We start from the raw sequence: 20,525 nt of genomic DNA, 5'->3' as shown, positions 1-20,525 counted from the left end.
GTCTAGAGCTGGGGTAGAGGACTTCATGGCGGGACTCCACTGCATCTATTAGGCGCCAGAGGGATCAGCATGTTTCCTCTCTTTGGCAGCCATGACTTTGCAGCAGCTTCCGATCCCTTAGAGAGGTCTAGCTCTATGCAGGAGCGCCGTTTAAATATGGCGCCCGGTTTACTGAATGCCTGAGGTGACAGCAGAGAGGGTGAAATAGAGGCCGCCTGCAAGTGATCCGACATGTTGCCCAGGAATGCATTATCAATGAGGTGGGACGTGCCAGAAATGAGACGATACGGCGCGAAAACCTGCCATTTTTCCCACCCGCTACCGCATTTTGTGCAAGTCTGGTACGATTCCACCCCTGATCTCAGAAACAATGAAAGTTTAATGTCTGAAAGTGTTTAATTGTATCTGTTTTCGTTCCCCAATAATGTGGTAATCAGTCTCTGAATTCTGCCTGATCAACTGATTCCTTTCAGCAGTTAATATGAAATTCTGAAGTCGTTTAATTAATAAGCTAGCGGTATTATTAAATTCAAGATCTGGAAAGATCACCCATAAATGTAATTTCAGATTGCTATGATGTTGAGATCAAATCTGGCATATTTTTATTTCTTTGTCCTTTTTTCTTTCAACTGCATCTCAGAATCTTTGACCTCTCAGTCCTTGAGACCTGACAAAAAATATGTCTTGAATATTTTAACAGAGTTCTTGGACAGACTTTGTTTCTATGGTTTTGATTGTAGGTGTGTTGTACTCTAAATAACATAGGTAAAAACCCTCCTATATGGTAAAATCTGCTGATGAAGTTGAGTTCAGTGTCAGAATTTGAACCATCTCTTTCTATGAACACTCTTGGCATTTGTCTAATTTGCTGCATTCGAAACTGAGCAATTTCTTTCTTGTATTTTAAATGACCATTTATAAAATAATTGGATCATATTTTCAAAAGAACCTAGATTAAGAACAACGTATAAGAAAAATACAGAAAGATACCTTTCATTTAAATTCATTTATAGCATTTCAGATGTGGCAATTGAGATGGCAACGGCAGCAGTGGAGTTATGGTGCGTTTCTGAAAGGCATTGGTCATGAGAGAAAAGCTTTAGTGAGCATTTCATATAAATTCAGGAAAAATGCTTACTATGGCTAGTAGTTATGATTCCATTAACACATCTGCCAGTAAATCTAGTACAGCTCACTGTGGAGAACATTACACTGTAGAAGATCTGAGATTTACAGAATTGGGGGGAGACAGTGGTGTAAAGATATTGTCATTAGACTAGTAATCCAGAGACCCAGGGTAATGCTCTGGGGTCCTGGGTTTGAATCCCACCACAGCAGATGGTGAAATTTGAATTCAATAAAAATTCTGAAATTAAAAAGTCTGATGATTACCATGAAACTATTGCTGATTGTCATTAAAACCCATCTGGTTCACTAATGTCCTTTAGGGAAGGAAATCTGCTGTCCTTACCTGCTCTGGCCTACATATGACTCCAGACCCACAGCAATATGGTTGACTCTTAAAATGCCCTCTGAACAAGGGCAATGAGGGATGGGCAATAAATGCTGGCCTAGCCAGTGATGCCCACATCACTTTTTTTTACAGAATTCACAGATTATTTACAGAAAAATTGCTGGAGGTGTTCAAAACGGTGAGGAGTCTGGACTGGGTAGATGGTGAGAGACTGTTCCCATTGGTGGAAGTGTCAAGTGACAGAAGACACCAGTTTAAGGTGCGTGACAAAAGAACCAAAGGTGACGTGCAAAAACTTTTATGCAGTGTGGTTAGTATCTGGAATGCACTGCCTGGGAGTGTGATGGAAGCAGATTCAAACGTGGTTTTGAAAAGGGAATTGGGTAATTATCTGAGGAAAATAAGACTGTAGGACTACGGGGAAAGGGCGGGGACGTGGGACTGTCCATGTAGCTCTTGCAGAGAGCTGGCACAGACACGACAGGACGAATGGCCTCTTTCTGCACTGTAACCATTCTGTAATTCTAAAAGTTGTCCATATGCAGAACCAACGCTCAAATTAAGGTGGATCCTAAACTTCTAATAACAATCGTGTTCTGTCAGACTAGGGTAGGAAGGAGTTAAGTGATGTCCTGCAGGGATCAGTGCCTGTTTGTAAGTTGGTTTTGCTCTACATGAATGACCCAGAGAGTCATAGAGACATTACGACACAGAAGGCGGCCATGCCCATGTAGAATAATCCAGTCAGTCCTATTCCCCCACTATCTCCGTAGCTCTACAAGTTTATTTCCCTTAACTGCACATCCAATTTCCTTTTGAAATCATTGATCATTCCTGCTTCCAATGTCCACATAGACAGCAAGTTCAAGATCATTACCACTTACTGCTTAAAGAAGTTCTTCCTCAAATCCCTGCTGCATCACTTCCCCAAAACCTTAAACCCCCTAGTCCTTGCATCATTTTTATTTTGTCTACCATATCTAAACCTGTCACAATCTTACACACTTCTATTAAATTTCCCCTCAATCTCCTGTGCTCCCAAGCTTCTCCAACCTAACCTTGTAACAAAAATCCCTCTTCCCTGGAACCATTCTGTTGAATCTACTCTGCACCCTCTGAAGGACCCTGACATCATTCCTAAAGGGTGGTGACCAGATTTGGACGCAGTACTCTAGTTGTGGCCTCACCAGAGCTTTGTAAAGGTTCCCCCAGCATAACTTCCCTCCTTTTGTACTCAATACCTCTATTTATGATGCCGAAAATTCCGTATGGTTTGCTAACTACTGTCTTAATATGTCCTGCCGCATTCTAAGATCTATGCACATGGACCTCCAGGGGTTGGAACTTGGATGCAGAAACAAATTAAACTTTACAGTTTTGGTACTTTTTGCAAATTTGTGCAAATGAGAGAGGAAACAGTTAAGTTCTTTCAGAAGGACTTGAGTCAGTAATGCAATTGACCAGACAAATGAAAATTTAAATTTTTAATACTGCAGCATAAACTCTTGCACACTGATAAAAATAGATTAAATATAAATGTAAAGGAAATGGAAAGAGAATTAGGAGAGGGAGATTAAGAAAATGATCTAGGAGTAATAATAGATCAATCAATTCTAATTTGTAAAAGTTAGTAAAATTGAAACAGAATGTTGGGATATAAAGCCAGAACATGACTTCAAAATTAGTGATGCGGCACTGGTCAAACTTCATGCTTCCATTCTCGTCACCATCCTACAAAAAGGATGCACACCATTTGGAGCGGATGCAGAGACACACAACAAGAATAACCCAAGCAGGAATATTGTTAAATTTAGAGAAACTCAAATTGTGCAGTTTAGAAAAAAAGTTAACTTGGACCTCATCAAGAAGTATATAAAGGAAATGGCATAGATAAAGAACAGCTCAAACGTTATTCCAAAGTAAGTCAAGAGTCATAGGACAGAAATAGAATAGTGAAAAGTAAATTTAGAAGAAAAAAGTAAATTAGGAATAAGTTCCTAAATCAAGTGGTTACGATCTGGAATAATCTATCCATAAATGCAGATAGTAAAGGCCATTACTATTTGGGTTGTGCCTAAATAAAATGGCAATTTCCAAATGCAGATTACGTCTGTAATGAAATTAAAACTGTGTCCTTATACATACCATGAGATTAACAGTTATCCCTTAGTTATAATACTGGAGCAGAGATGCTTAAGACATTACTTTGAAAGGCAGAAAACACCATAGCATTAGGCTAGTGTGTTCTCACAGCAAATAATCAAATTTATTTGCTGCTAAATTTATATAAAAATAACAATGAGACACAGAACAATAATGAAAATAACTTGGGATTTACATAGTGTCTTTAACATATAAAAATATCCCAGATAAATAGAAATTAGAAGGGGGTGACTGAAAGCTTGGTCAAAAAGGTGGATTTTTAAGGAGTGTCTTAAAGGAAGAGATTGAGTGGAGAGGTTTAAAGAGCACTACAGTGAGTAAGGCCTATATAGCTGAAGGCACATGTGCCAAAGGCGGTCAAAGGGAGGGTGTAGCATGGCAGTCAGAGTTCCCGGAGGGATGTAGACCTGTAGGAGGTTAGGGAGGGGTGAGACACGTCAGGGATTTAGACACAAGGATTAAAATTATAAACTGGAGATATTCAGGCACCACAAGCAAATGTAAACCAGTAAGGTCAGAGTTAGAAGTGAGCAGGACATGGTATGGGATAGCATATAGGCAGCAGCATTTTGGGTGAACTATGCAGTAGAGAATGAGAAGCCAGCCAGTAGAGTATGGGAATAGTTGAGTCTGGAGAGAATAAAAAAATGGATGAGGTTTTCAGCAGCATATTGGTTGAGACAGGGCAGAGGTGGGTGATGCTATAAAGCTGAAGGTAGTCTGTCTTCCTGGACAACATTTGTCCCTCAACCAGCCTCGCTAAAACAGATTATTTGCTCATTAATCTTTGCTGTTTGTGGGACTTTATTTTGCACAAATCTGCTGCTGCATTTCCTTATATTACACTTGCAAAGTAGTTCATGGTCTGTGAACCATTAGTTGAGAGAATAAATATTGGCCAATAGAATACTTTCTTGAGAAAAGGGAAATAACAACTGATAATTTTAAATGTAGAATCCACCAACACTTGTCCAACTCTTTATTTCTCTGCAGCTCCATGCCTTGTCTGCAGGCCTGAAAGCTATGATGTCTGAGAGTTGCAGTGTTGGAGTCGAGGCATGTCGCAGAGCTTGTGGTGGCCATGGTTACTCAACTCTGAGTGGTTTACCCACTCTTTATACTCGAGTGGTAGCCTCCTGTACATACGAAGGGGAAAACACTGTACTGCAATTGCAGACTGCACGGTATGAGTGGAAACCAACTTTAAATATTATGAGATTGCTCTATAAAGTCTGTTTCAAATCTAGTATCTGTTTGTATTGTTCTTATGTGTCTGTAAGCTTACAAATCTATAGTAAAATAAATATTTACATAATAGCACAGTTATTGTAATTGTGATGATTAGTTACTTTTGGTTTTCCAACCCACTGCATTTACAATGTGCTGTACCACAGTTGGATAACTGGCTGTAAATACATCACCCACAAAACCCAACCTGCATGAATTAAACTCACATCAACCCTTCAGTTCTTTATTCAACAAGATCTGGGCCAGATGATTCTGCACTTGCAGCATCAATCTATGCACAAGATGATCTCGCTTCTGCCTGAGACTGACATTCAGGATACCATTCACTTCCCAGGACCTGATGTTGAAACCTCAGCAACAGACTCAATCCCAAGATTCACTCTCTCGACACCAGAACCTCAGTCCAGTTCCAGGATCAGTGCTTTCAACCCAGTCTTAGCTGTTGACAAGTTAGACTTTTGAATCTGGCTTGACCCTCGCAGAAACCAAAGGAAATTATAGGAAATGGTGGACTTTCCAAATTGCTGTGTATTAATGCTCAATTGTTGCTGGTGTAAATCTTTATGTTGACAGCAATTTCTAAACTATAGTAAATCAAATGCTGTCTCAGTGGTAGTGTAGTTTTATGTTTTTTTAACCTGAGTGGATGAGGGCCTTGAATAGATTTCTCAATGGAATTTGCTGTTACCTGTTTAAACATCTTAGCTGTGTGATGTAACTAGTTTACTATTGTTAAAAAAATGTGCAACCACCAAAGTATTTGTTAAATTTTATTTGCACTCCTATGTTGGACCATAAAGAATCTGCAATGCAGTCCTAACAAAGACTTGGACACCAGAGATAAATTAACTTTGGAAATATATACATATATATGATTACAAGCAAACAAACACATATGGTATACGCAAGTAGGATAGCCATTTGGGACGAAGAGCTACTCCCATCAATGATAGTTCATAACTTTGAGTAACAAAGAATGCATGACTCCATCCTATTTTATATCTTTTATTGAGACATGCCTATTTTGGTCATAGGATATTATGTAATCCTAGCACAATATGGTATCCTCTTATCTAAATCTGATAAACCAATTCTCTCAAGTTCTGCATTTTGAATGACTTGTTCTTAGTGTAATGTCATGCACTATTTCTTCTAATCTTATCCAGTCTCAGTGCCTTTCCATCAAACAACTATTTTAATCCTAATTGCTCTAATCTCTTTCTCTAGGCATTTTACAGGCTTTGCAGTTAATAATATATGCTAACTATCCCATGGTATTGTTTATCTCTGTCAAGTTGTCAACTTAGTATGCTTTACATTTCCTTATACTCTGGTGGTAGGGCACAAGTTCACATTGACAGGTTGATGGAGGAATGCTGAGTAAAGATCAGGAACACCCTACAGGGAAGAGGAATCAACTGAGTCATCACTTTTTTAGTAGCTGGTTACATTGTGGAATTTTGGAGACATAGAATTAGGTTACCTGTCCAACCTGTCAGCTGTAGAATGGCGACCAAAATAAAGTACAGAGGAATTTCAAAAGGGTATAAATTTTTTTAATAAAGTTATTTCTCGACATATTTTATTTCAGTATTTCATTAACTAAGGGAAGGTACTACAACATAACAGTTTACTAAGATAGTAACTTAAGAAATTTAAACCAAATAGCTCCTGTGTCAATACTCTGTAACTAAATTCACAACTTTAACGCAGTCATTAGGTGAGGCTCCTCTCTGCCAATTATCTCCTCAATGTAAGGTTGATTTTTGACATGCTATAATTGATGTAATTTTTCTTCTCTACTTAGATTCCTAATGAAGTACCTTACTAGAGTAGATTGTGGACAGCCTTTGCCCCAGTCTGTCTCTTACCTGTCTGAACCCATCACTCTTCATTGCTCTGCGAAGGAGAAAAGTGATTTCCTCAAGCCATTCATATATATAGAGTCATACAAGCACAGGGCACACAGGTCAGTAACAGTGTTGTTGTGGGATTAAAATTTGTCAATGAAACTGACCAAGAATGAGCAGTGTAGAAAGTGGATTCGGGGGAACAGGAGCCTTAACCATACCAGGAAATTGTATCTCAAACTTTCTAAAAGGATTTTTTGAACATTATATATCTTTTAAGATGGATTCAGCAAGCATCTGAAGGAAGAAATTTCCCAAATGTTATAAGCAAGTAACATTTATGCCATGTAAGTGACATGCAATAACCATCATCATCAAGAGAGAATCTAACCATCCCTCCCTTGATATTCAACACATTACCATCCTCACCATCAACATCCTGGGGTTTACCATTGACCAGAAGTTTAACTGGACTAGCCTTATAAATACTTTGGCTACAAGAGCAAGTCAGAGGCTAGGAATTCTGCAGCAAGTAGCTCACCTGACACCACAAAGCCTGTTCACCACCTACAAGACACGAATCAGGAATCAGCAACTCTCCACTTGCCTGGATGAGTGTGGCCCCAACAACACTCAAAACGCTTGACACCATCCAGGATACAGCAGCTTACTTGATCATCCACTACCACGAACATTCACTCCCTCCATCACCAATGTACAGTTGTTCAGTGTGTACCATATAGAAGATTTACTGCAGCAACTCAGCAAGGCTCCTTCAACAGCAGTTTCTAAACAGATGACCTCTGCCATCTAGAGAAACAAGGACAGCAGACATATGGGAACACCACCAGCAAGGTCCCTCCAAGCCACGCACCATTCTGACTTGGAATTATATCACCGTTCTTTGACTGTTGCTAGGTCAAAATCCTGGAATTAACTTTTTAACAGCACCATAGATGTACCCACACCTGATAATGGACTGCAGCAGTTTAAGAAGGCAGCTCACCACCACCTTCTCAAGGACAATTGGAAATGAGCAACAAATGCTGGCCTTGGGATCAACATTCGCATCCCACGAAAGTATAAAAAAAAATAGAAATTCTTGTTCTATCTGTTATCAGAGGTTCAAAGTGGCATTACTCTGTCCTATATTTTAGCCCTTTTATTTCCCAGTTTCTTGGGGTAGTAATTAAACATTCAGGTAATCTTCAGGTCCACATTAGGAGGCAGAAACTTGTGCACATCAGCAATCCTGAAGAGCTTCAGGGAAAATGAAAAGGGGTGTGGCCATTTAAATCTAAGTGATTGCACAAAGGAGCATACGTTTGTTGGTTTAGTAATCAGAAAAACCCAATAACTGGTAAGAAATTGAGCCTCTGGTCAAGTGGACAGTGCAACAAAACATCCTGGCCTTATGTTTGATAACAACTACATAAGGTGGCTGCAGGAAAGGCTGCTTTCTTCTCTCGACACCCGCCAAGGCAACAGCAGTGTAAGTTCCTTGAAGGAGATAGTGACAAAAGAAGGAAGAGGTAATGCCAACACTGTGGTGCCGAAGAGTTCTAGGTATTAGAGTAGATGCCACAGATGTACACGTCTTGTACTGGCAGAGCCAGATCCTTGTGGTCATTGCCAAGTGGGTTGTAGAGTGTAATTCAGAAGCAACTAGTCTGACTGTTGCGCCAGTGGATATCTGTGGAAGATTTTATTTCATCTTTGTGTTTTTTTCAGCACAAAATTAGGTACTTCAAAACCAATCCTCATCACTAATATGAACTTGATTTGCTGATCAGTAGGAACTTTTCACGAGGTGTCTTATCATATGCCGAACTAAGCACCTGTGAAAGCTTTGATTGTAAGCGCTTTTTTGCTTCCTTTTTCAGCTGTTCCTATTTTGTTAAAAGTCTTTTAAATGCATCATTTAAAGATTTTTTTCCTGATATAGCAGACAATATTCAGCTAATTTTGTGTTTAGGGAAATAAAAAAACTCAAAATGAAGAAAAATGTTTCATAAACATATTAATTAATAAAAAGTCTAATTCTAAGTTAAACTATATTTTAAAATAAAAGAAAGACTTCAAAAAGCTAAGTTCTTTTAAGAGCTCCATCAATCATAGAGTTTCCCTTAGGCCTATTCCAAAGGAAAGAAGTGTATTTCAAGTTCAATTCTGGCCAAATTAGGTGTAAAAGTTAGATGTATTCTAACATTTAAATGAAGTTATAACTCCAGCAAGACTACTTTAAGTGGATTTAAAGGGCCTTGTGGTAAATCACAGCTGGCATAGATCTAGCTGCATAAATCTTAGCCATAATTTCTTTAGTCTCCCAATGCCTGCTTTAGTCCTGCATGACAGACATTAGGATCTGATAAACAATCTTGTGTGGAATGTAGAAAGCCATTGATAATATAAACAAGTAGCTGAAAACATGAATGGGGACATATGGATGTTGTTTTCAACAAAAAGGCATGATTGTGGTGACTTCTATGTGGATTAAGTATGAAGATTTAGGAGATTTTAAGGAGTGATTCAATGCAAGGTGCAGAAAACGAGAAGGCCAAGCCACATCAAAGACAAATGAAATTGGTGGATCATTCTCAGTCAGAATTGGAAGAGAGAAAAAGTAGTGGTTGTAATTGGACGGTGATTAACAGAAAACAGATAAACCCACTGTAATAGAACATAGGTCGGTTACCAAAGCAGATAGTGCTGAGGGCCGATGGTGGCAATTTTCTAATGAATCATTAGATCATAGAGTGACCTAATCAAAGTGTCATCTGAGATCTACAAGATCTAATGACTCAGCACAATTAATGTAACTTCAGGATCAGGAACCTTATTCATTTCAAGTGTCTATAATCTACTTTTGTTATGACAAAATTATAAAAGCAGCCACCATGAAAGATCCAAATTATTCAATATCAATTGGTCAAGTTTGCAGATAATAGGCTAGAAGTCAGCAAAGTTTACAAAGCAACTAAGGAATTCCAAAAGGTCTAAGTAAGTAAGGTACATTCAAGTAGATTTTCTACTACGATTCTCCCAGTGCAAATTGGGAAATGGTTGTTCATGATTTTCTGTCCATTAAATCAAAATAAAAAATTGAACGTGGATAGCACATTTTTAGACGTGGTCACCCCACAGTTTTTGGAAGTGCAGACAGAGAGGGAATGGGTGACCATCAGTCAGAAGAAAGGTGTCAGGCAGGTAGTCAGGAAATCCCCAGGGTACATCTCGCTCGAGAACTATTTTTCTGTGTTGGAAAACGATGAGAGTGACGGTTCCTCTGGGTAGTGCAGCCACGCTCATGGCACTGTGAGTGGCTCAGCTGCACAGGTGGGGGAGGAAAAAGAGGGGAAGAGCAATAGTGGTAGTTGACTCTATAGTAAAGGGAGCAGACAGGCGTTTCTACGGCTGTAGATGTGACTCCAGGATGGTATGTTGCATCCCTGGTGCGAGGGTCCGGGACGTCACTGAACAGCTGCAGGGCATTCTAAAGGGGGAGGGCAAACAGCCAGAGATCATGGTACATATTGGTACCAATGACATAGGTTGAAAGAGGGATGAGGTCCTGCAAGCAGAATTTAGGGAGCTAGGAAACAGATTAAAAAACAGGACCTCAAAGGTAGTAATCTCTGGATTACTTCCAGTGCCACACGCTAGTAAGTATAGAAATAGGTTAGTCCAGCTGATTGCGTGGTTGAAGAGATGGTGCAGGAGGGAGGGCTTTAGATTTCTGGAACATTGGGACCGTTTCTCGGGGCGGCGGGACCTGTACAAGGCAGACGGGTTGCACCTGAACCGGAATCGGACCAACATCCTTGCGGGGAGGTTTGCTAGTGTCGTTGGGGAGGGTTTAAACTAACTTTGCAGGGGGATGGGATCCTGAGAGGAGCTCCAGCAGGGTGAGATGCACAGCCAAAATTAGAAGGCATGGAGTCTGACGAATAAGGCAGATGAGTTGAGGGCACAAATTAACACATGCAAGTGTGGTGTTATTGCTGTCACAGAGGCATGGTTGAGAGAGGGGCATGATTGGCAGCTCAATATTCCAGGATATAGGGTCTTCAGGCGAGACAGGGAAGGAGGTAAAAGAGGAGGGGATATCACAATATTGATCAAGGAATCAATTACAGTAGTAAGGAGGGATGATACCTTATAAGGCTCCTCAAATGAAGCCATATGGGTAGAACTGAAAAACAAAAAAGGAGCAATCACATTGCTGGGAGTGTACTATAGGCCCCCAAACAGTCAGAGAGAAATAGAAGAGCAGATATGTAGGCAAATTTCAGAGAAGTGTAAAAATAATAGGGTAGTAATAGTGGGAGATTTCAACTTCCCCAACATTAACTGGGTTAGTCATAGTATGATAGGTTTAGAGGGAGCGGAATTCTTAAAATGCATCCAGGAGAGCTTTTTAAGCCAGTACGTAGAAGGTCCTACAAGAGAGGGGGTGGTCCTGAACTTAGTTTTAGGGAATGAAGCCGGGCAAGTGGTAGAGGGGAGTGTGGGGGAGCATTTTGCAGATAATGATCATAACTCTGTTAGATTCAAGGTTGTTATGGAAAAGGACAAGGATGGGCCAGAAATCAGAGTTCTAAATTGGGGGAAGGCCGATTTTAATAAGATCAGATATGATTTGGCCAGAGTGGACTGGGAGCAGCTACTTTTAGGTAAATCTGTGTTAGAGCAGTGAGACTCATTCAAGAAGGAAATAGGGAGAGTACAGGGCCAACATATTCCAGTAAAGACAAAGGGTGGGACCAACAAATCCAGGGAACCCTGGATGTCAAGGGATATACAGGATTGGATAAAAAGAAAAAGGGAGGCTTATGGCAGATACCGAGGGCTCAAAACAGCGAAGCCCTAGAGGAGTGTAGAATGTGTAGGGGGGAACTTAAAGAGGAAGTTAGGAGAGCAAAAAGGGGGCATGAAAAAACATTGGCAGGTAAAATAAAGGAAAATCCAAAGTTATTTTACAAGTACATTAAGAGCAAGAGGATAACTAGGGAAAGAGTAGATCCCATTAAGGGCCATAGGGGTAATTTGTGTGTGGATCCAGAAGACATAAGTAGAGTTCTAAATGAATACTTTGTGTCGGTGTTCGCAAGTGAGAGGAACGACATGGGTATGGAAATCAGGCAGAATGACTGTGATATAATTAAAGAAATTAGCATAGAAAGGGAGGAGGTTCTAAGTGGTCTGGCAGGCTTAAAAGTAGATAAATCTCCAGGCCCGGATGAAATGTATCCCAGGCTGTTGAGTGAGGCAAGGAGGGAGATAGCAGGGGCGCTGGCAATAATTTTCAAAATCTCTCTGGCCACAGGAGAGCTGCCAGAGGACTGGAGGACAGCCAATGTGGTACCGTTATTCAAGAAGGGAGGAAGGGATAAACCAGGGAACTACAGGCCAGTCAGTCTAACCTCAGTGGTGGGGAAACTATTGGAAGCAATTCTGAGGGACAAAATTAATCTACATTAATCAAGGACAGTCAGCATGATTTTGTTAAGAGGAGATCATGCCTGACCAATTTGAATGAATTTTTCGAAGAGGTGACCAGGTGTGTAAATGCAATGCATTTGATGTAGTCTACTTGGACGTCAGCAAGGCTTTTGATAAGGTCCCGCATGGGAGACTGATAACGAAGGTAAGAGCCCATGGGATCCAAGGCAATTTGGCAAATTGGATCCAGAATTGGCTGAATGGAAGGAAGCAGAGAGTGATGGTCGAGGGATGTTTTTGTGACTAGATGCCTGTGTCTAGTGGGGTTCCACAGGGATCGGTGTTGGGTCCCTTGCTGTTTGTGGTATATATAAACGATTTAGACTTGAATGTAGGAGAGTTGAACAGTAAGTTCGCGGATGACACGAAAATTGGTGTGGTGGTAAATAGTGTGGAGGCTAGCGTTAGATTACAGGAGGATATAGACGGGCTAGTGAGATGGGCTGATCAATGGCAAATGGAATTTAATCTGGATAAGTGTGAGGTGATGCGCTTGGGCAGGAAAAACAAGGCACGAGAATACACGATGAATGGTAGGAAGTACCGAGGATCAGAGGGACCCTGGTGTGCATGTCCACCAGTCCCTTAAGGTAGCGGCACAGGTAGATAAGGTGATTAAGAAGGCATATGGGATACTTGCCTTTATTAGCCGAGGCATAGAATATAAGAGCAGGGAGGTTATGCTGGAACTGTATAAAACCCTGGTTAGACCACAGCTAGAGTGTTGCGTGCAGTTCTGGAATCCGCATTATAGGAAGGATGTGATTGCACTAGAGAGAGTGAAGAGGAGATTTACCAGGATGTTGCCTGGGCTGGAGAGTTTTAGTTATGAGGAGAGATTGGATAAACTGGGGTCATTTTCCCTGGAGCAGAGGAGATTGAGGGGGGACATGATAAAATTATGAGGGGCATAGATAGGGTAGCTGGAAAGGAACTTTTGCTCTTGGTGGAGGGATCAATAACCAGGGGGCATGGATTTAAGGTAAGGGGCAGGAGGTTTAGAGGGGATGTGAAGAAGAATTTTTTCACCCAGAGGGTGGTGGGAATCTGGAACTCACTGCCTGAAAGGGTGAGAGAGGCAGAAACCCTCAAAACATTTAAGGAGTATTTGGATGTGCACTTGCGATGCCATGGCATACAAGGCTATGGGCCCAGCGCTGGAAAATGGTATTAGAATAGTTAGGTACTTGTTTGACCGCGCAGATTCGATGGACCGAAGAGCCTTTTTCTGTTCTGTAGACCTCTTTGACTCTTATGAAAATCGTCATAAACTTGAATGACATTGAACTTGCCAGGAAAGAGCCTAATGATATCAGACAGTCATATTAAGCTCAGTACAAGCAACATCTAATTACTACAAAACAGTAATTATTAAACAATACTAAATCATATTGCCAATATAAGTTGGAGGCAATCATGTTGAAACTGTACAGGGCAGCAGTCAGCCCATACTTTGAATAATGCATTTATTTCTGATTACCGGGACACAAGATAAATTTTGAAGCCTGGAGAAAGATCAGAAAAGTTTTGCGCAACATGAAGAGACCACCTGCCCAACTTTTATAATTTATTTATTATTGCTGGGAGTTTTGATTTTTACTGAGTATTGCTCTCCATTGAGAAAGAAAAAAGACTTGCGTTTTTATAAGTCCTTTCACAACCTCTGAATGTCCCAAAGCGTTTTACAGCAATGAATTACTTTTGAAGTATTCTCACTGTTATAATGTAGAAAGTGCAGCAGCCAATTTGCACACAGCAATATGACAATGAACAGATAACCTGTTTTAGCAATATTAGTGGAGGGATAAATATCAGTCAGGATACCAGGAGAACTCCTCTGCTCTTCTTCAAAACAGTGCCATGGGATCTTTTACATCAGTCTGAAAGGGCAGAAAAGGCCTCGGTTTTAACATCTCATCCAAAAGATGGCACAGCCAACAATGCAGCACTCGCTCAGTGCTGCACTGGAGTTTTATCCCACGCTATGTGGTCAAAGTTTCTGGGGTGGGATCCATAACTTTCTGACTCAGAGGCAAAACTACAACTGACTCAGCCACAGCTGACATCGAGGTGATTTTCCAGTTATGGACATGATAATGAGGACACCCTCTGTTAATACCTTAGGATACCCTTACTATCATTTAGAATTAATGTTATTGGAATTTAATCTTCATTAGGCTAACAGGAAATAATGAGAGTCCCCATATTTTAGGATAACGTGAAGGGAACATGGTTGGAATTTCTTTTTCTAAAGAAAATCAACTTTGAACTATTATGATATTGGCAAAATTAACTTCTGAATTAATTTTTATTATAGATTGCTACTCCACCTTTGTGTTTTGCCATCTGTCTACATTTGTATCCCACTTATTTAATTGTGATTATTAGATCTAATAAATATATTTAGTATTATTGTGTGCTAGCCACTCAGAGTTCTTCTCTAAATAATTTAAATAAATGTAACAACTTAAATGTCAATATTGTATAATTTAAAAGCAAAAAACTGCAGATGCTGGAAATTCAAAACAAAAATGAAAATACCTGCAAAAACTCAGCAGGTCTGACAGCATCTGCGGAGAGGAACACAGTTAACGTTTCGAGTCCGTATGACTCTTCAACAGAACTAAGGAAAAATAGAAAAGAGGTGAAATGTAAGCTGGTTTAAGGGGGGGTGGGCCAGGTAGAGCTGGATAGAGGACCAGTGATAGGTGGAGATAGCCAAAAGATGTCAGACAAAAGGACAAAGAGGTGTTCAAGGTGGTGATATTATCTAAGGAATGTGCTAATAGGTGACATTAAGGGTAGAAAGCAGGACAAGCAAGGTACAGATAGCCCTAGTGGGGGTGGGGTGGGGGAAAGGGATCGAAATAGGCTAAAAGGTAGAGATAAAACAATGGATGGAAATACATTTAAAAATAATGGAAATAGGTGGGAAAAGAAAAATCTATATAAATTATTGGAAAAAAGGGGGGATCGGAAAGGGGATGGGGATGGAGGAGAGTTCATGATCTAAAATTCAATCAATATTCAGTCCGGAAGGCTGTAAAGTGCCTAGTCGGAATATGAGGTGCTGTTCCTCCAGACAAACTTCCGACTAGGCACTTTACAGCCTTCCGGACTGAATATTGAGTTCAACAATTTTAGATCATGGCCTCTCTCCTCCATCCCCACCCCCTTTTCGATCCCCCCCTTTTTTTCCCAATAATTTATATAGATTTTTCTTTTCCCACCTATTTCCATTATTTTTAAATGTATTTCCATCCATTGTTTTATCTCTACCTTTTAGCCTATTTCGATCCCTTCCCCCCACCCCACCCCCACTAGGGCTATCTGTACCTTGCTCGTCCTGTTTTCTACCCTTAATGTCACCTATTAGCACATTCCTTAGATAATATCACCACCTTGAACACCTCTTTGTTCTTTTTTCTATGACATCTTTTGGTTATCTCCACCTATCACTGGTCCTCTATCCAGCTCTACCTGTCCCACCCCCTTAAACCAGTTTATAGTATAATTTAGTAGTGCAGAATAAACTTTTTTATGTAATGATACCATACCCTCTACAATACATTTTAAATAATAACTCATTTGAAGAGCTATTTTGAATCTGATTAAGCTGTCTTTTCAACTTATTTATGTGATGTTTTATCTCTTTCAGGATGATTAAGGATGCTGGGATCAAATTGCAGTCTCTGCTTCAGTCTGGAGTTGAGCAATATGTTGCCTGGAATAGCACCTCTGTGCAGCTTGCAAAGGCTGCTGTTGTAAGATTATAGTTTGTATGTTCTCATTTCCTTGTTCAAGAAGTAGACATTAATTCATCCATAATTATCTTGCAGTTACATTTCCTCTGACCCATTTTTCTTGCATTAATGATGGAATAACCAACTACAGCCAGAAACAGCTTCACTTGTATCACAAATTGATTCCACCCTTGCAGAACAAGATTACGTGAAAAAATCTTATTGGGTATGAGAGCAAAAATCACAATAATCAAAGCTTTGATTTGTTCAGCAAAATAAATTAAATGTGCGTTTAGATTTCATGCATGGGAGGTTCCAGTTTATGACACCGTGAGGGAGTTCCATGAGCAGATTAATTGATGCATGAAGTTTCATCAACATATGTATGAATGGTTTACTTCCTGATAACATAGGTGGTTTTGATGTAGACTACAAATGTCCAAATCAGTGCCATTTTGCCACACAGTAATATATCATGCCATCAAGTTCCATCGTTTCATCAACTTCAGATTCCACATGTCTTCTCATTTCAATTTTTACATTTTGCATTGATTTTATATCAGTACGAGGAGGCATTGAGGAAAAACGTAGCTTGGAACAAGAAAATTCACTCAGCTTATCTAACTTGTATGGTACAAGATCCATCTACTCAAAGCATTTTCATCTGTTTTCTGTCTTTGTATCAAACCTTGTATTCCTTATTGGAATCCCCTGGTTGTTAACTGGATCTACTTGCCGGGTAAAGTGATTTTTTTGTGCACAAATCCCCTGGATCTATGCAGTAGCAAAAGAGTGAACTGTGATAGAACTAGTTTACCCAACCCTTTGTAGGGAGGAGATATATATTTCATTTTGGATTCAGGGTTCTGTTTTATCTATAAGCGTTTTCTTTGATTTTTCAGGCTCACTGCCATTACATAGTTGTGAATAACTTTGTTGAAACAATGGAAGGACTAAAGTTTGAGCCTGAAATCCAGCAAGTGATCAAAATGTTGTGTGACCTTTACGCATTGACTGGCATTCTGGACAATGCTGGGGATTTCCTATATGATGGATTTATGACTGGAAAGCAACTGGACTTGGTGACCACCTCTCAGCTGGATCTTCTAGCTCTTGTCCGGTAAAATTATTTCTTGTACACTTGCAATTTAAATGAGGGAAAATATTTGTACATATCTGGTGCATTTTGCAGTCTTCAGTTAATAACTGGATGAAGCAAAATGCCACTAACAATTGCAGAGCAGATTTTGTTTTTGTCATGAACTGCGAGCAATTACCTGTTTTTGAATGCAAGAGTCATCAGATCTATTTTTCAAAACAGTATGCAGAATATACTTTTTGTACACTTCCTGTCTAAGAGCGTGCTGAACAAATTGCTGCTTGTGATTTTGGTTCATGTGTAGCTAGGGCTACAACCTTTGCCAAGTATAGACTTAGTACTGCTGGAAATAGGTTTAATAATTTAACTCTGGTGTATGCTTTATATTTGTTGACAATTTGTTGAGAACATTTAATGATTGATATCAGATGCAAAAGTGAGAAATTTAGGCTTCTGATATAAAATCAGTCCAATTTATGTGTTAAAAATTTACATAAGGCCCACTTGAAAACTGTTCGATCCAAAGGTCAAAATAGTTGGAATCTTATTAGTTTTATGTACAGTAGTAAAGTTTATTGAAAAGCCAAAGATTTTAACTTCAGTTGATCTGCATGTTTACTGAAAGTGACATACTCACTTTCTACAACAGATCTCTAGATCAGAAAAGCAAAATGTCAGCAAACTCATTTTGGAAAGAAAATATTAGAGCAAGCTGTTCAGTAATTTTTTTGTATTACTGGTCATAGTAAGCAATAGAAACAGAACTCCAAATTTCTGACTGTTGTGAGCAATACCAATTGACATCTATCAGTATTCCTAATAAATACTAGTACTTTCATTAAAAATGTCAATGAATATATGTATATAACTTAGAAAAAAAATCTCTCTTTAGGAAGAATGCTGTCTCAATAACGGATGCATTTGATTATCCTGACAAACAGCTGAATTCTGCCATTGGTAACTATGACGGGCATGTTTACCAACGCCTCTTTGAATGGGCTCAGAAAGCCCCCACAAATGCAAAGGTACCCCTAGCTTCTTTTGTTGGATAACTATGGTGCATACGGCGTTCTCGGTGATGTTGCCTGGGAAGATTTCCTTTGAGCACTAATTCTAGTGAAATCAGAGAAACCTACTTATCTTCCCAACGCCCCCCCCCCCCCCCCCCCCCCTGCCGGATAACTGCTGGCCCAACCAGTGACCCCCAAATCCTATGAATGCATGAAAAAAATGTCCTTTAATCCTCTGAGTTCTGAGAGTATAAAACTGAAAATGTAAGCTTGGCACAGTTACTGGAGAAGGGAACATTGTATCTGGTAAATGAAAACAATAGCCAACATTAATTTCAGTTACAATACAAAGTTAACTGCTGATTTCATTCTGCACCTCCACCCCCTCTAAAAAAGGGATAAAATCAAATTGGACTGAGCCAAATCTGATATAAGCTCTGCTTAAAAATTGACATTAAACAAAACAGTGACATTTACTTTGTTTTCCAGGCCCATGTTTGCATAGGTAGGACATAAATTAAGCTAATTTTATAAATGTGTATGTCAGTAAGGAGCATAATCAGAATCACAGAATTGTTACAGTGCAAAAGGAGGCCATTCGGCCCGTCATGTCTGTACCAGCTCTGCAAGTGAGCATTATGACTTAGTGCCATTCTGCTGCTTTTTCTCCATACCCTTGCACATTGTTTCTATTCAAATAATCATCTATTGCCCTCTTCAATGCTTCGATTGAACCTGCCTCCACCACAGTGGAGCAGTGCATTTCAAACTCGAACCACTCACTGTGTGAAAAAGTTTTTCTCACATCACATTTGCTTTTTTTGCAAATCACTTTAAATCTGTGCGCTCTCATTCTCAATCCCTTGATTAGCAGGAACAGTTTCTCCCTATCTACTCTATCCAGCCCCATCGTGATTTTGAACACCTCTATCAAATCTCCTCTTAGCCTTCTCCTCTCCAAGGGGAACAGTCCCAACCTCTCCAATCTATCTTCATAACTCAAGTTTCTCATTCCTGGAACCATTCTTGTAAACCTCTTCTGCACTCTATCCAATGTAATCACATCATTCCTATGGTGTGGCGCCCAGAACTGTACACAATACCCCAGCTGATGTCTAACTAGTGTCTTATATAAACTCAGCATAACCTCCCTGCTCTTGTACTCTATGCCCCTATTAATAAAGCCCAGGATACTATATGCTTTATTAACTGCTCTCTCCGCCTGTCCTGCACCTTCATTGATGTACGCATATATACACCCAGGTCTCTCTGCTCCTGCACATCCTTAAGAATTGTCCACCAACATAGCAAATCAAAAATTCAGGTACATTCTTCATGCAATTCCCCCTTTCATTTTTGGCAAGTACACACCCAAATATCCAGTTTATACTGCTGGTGAACTCAAATAATTACATAATATGCAATGCAGGTTTATAGATTGGTAAGTTTGAATACACACCAGCTAGTCCATTGCCTCATCTCCCCTCACTCCATCATGACATCCATTAGATGCCAGTTCAGACATCAACCTTGCAACTAACACTGCACATATTGATTTGTATTTTCAAAGTCAGTATGAAAGAGAAAGAAGTTGCATCCACATAGTGTCTTGTGTTTGGGATGTCCTGAAGGTGCTTTGCAGCCTATTAATTATTTTTGAAACACAGTCCCTATTGTTTTCTAGACTAATGCAGAAGCCAATTTGTGCATAGCAAGTCCCACGAATGGCAAAGAAATAAATGACCAGTTAGTCAATTCTGATTGGATGTGTTTAAGAGCTAGATAGTGACTTGGATATTAGCAGAACTCCCCAACTCATCTTTAAATAGTATTTTGAGATCTTTTATAATCCGCTGGGCATACATTTTATTTCATTTGAAATATAGCACTTCAAAAAGTGCAGCACTTCCTCAGTGTCAGCCTAGATTATATACTCAAGACCAGGAGTCAGGCTTGAACCCAAGGCCTTCTGACTCAGTTTTGCTTCTGGAGTACTACCACTGAGCCAAGGCTAACATTTACATGAGGACAAGAGGGAGAGAATTTGCAGGGCTGCTGAGAAAGAGCTGGTGAGTAGGAGTTTCCCACTGCTAATGAGACATTTTCTGAAGTTTTATTTCCACATCCTTTTCCTTCTGTAATTGTTTTGCACTCTTGTCAGCCAGAGCAAATTACATTTTATTTGCACAAACATAAATGAACAAAACCACAAATTATGTTGAATAGTACATAGGATCAGTCAGAACAAATTGATCATAATTTGCCTAACTTGGAGAAGGGAGGATTGAGAGATTTGATGGTGTTCAAAATCATGAGGGGTCTGGATAGCATGGAGAGAAACTATTCCCATTGGCGGAAGGATCGAGAACCAGAGGACACTAAGGTGATTGGGAAAAGATGCAACAGGTGATGGAATTTTTTTTTTTACACAGATCT

General features: G+C 39.8%; 1 protein-coding gene across 1 annotated transcript in view; it reads left to right on the top strand.

Moving 5' to 3' along the window:
• Positions 1–20,525, top strand: part of LOC144681717 (peroxisomal acyl-coenzyme A oxidase 2-like) — a 46,714-nt gene that overhangs the window by 25,048 nt on the left and 1,141 nt on the right. The window contains exons 9-13 of the mRNA XM_078543610.1: positions 4,631–4,821; positions 6,693–6,854; positions 15,896–16,001; positions 16,883–17,100; positions 17,972–18,104. Coding sequence (XP_078399736.1) covers positions 4,631–4,821; positions 6,693–6,854; positions 15,896–16,001; positions 16,883–17,100; positions 17,972–18,104 — 810 coding nt within the window. The remainder of the gene's footprint in view (positions 1–4,630; positions 4,822–6,692; positions 6,855–15,895; positions 16,002–16,882; positions 17,101–17,971; positions 18,105–20,525) is intronic.

The sequence above is a fragment of the Cetorhinus maximus genome, chromosome 6 (genome assembly GCF_964194155.1).
Source record: "Cetorhinus maximus chromosome 6, sCetMax3.hap1.1, whole genome shotgun sequence".
In the NCBI taxonomy this organism is placed as follows: domain Eukaryota; kingdom Metazoa; phylum Chordata; class Chondrichthyes; order Lamniformes; family Cetorhinidae; genus Cetorhinus; species Cetorhinus maximus.
This window is presented reverse-complemented; position numbering and strand designations above follow the sequence as displayed.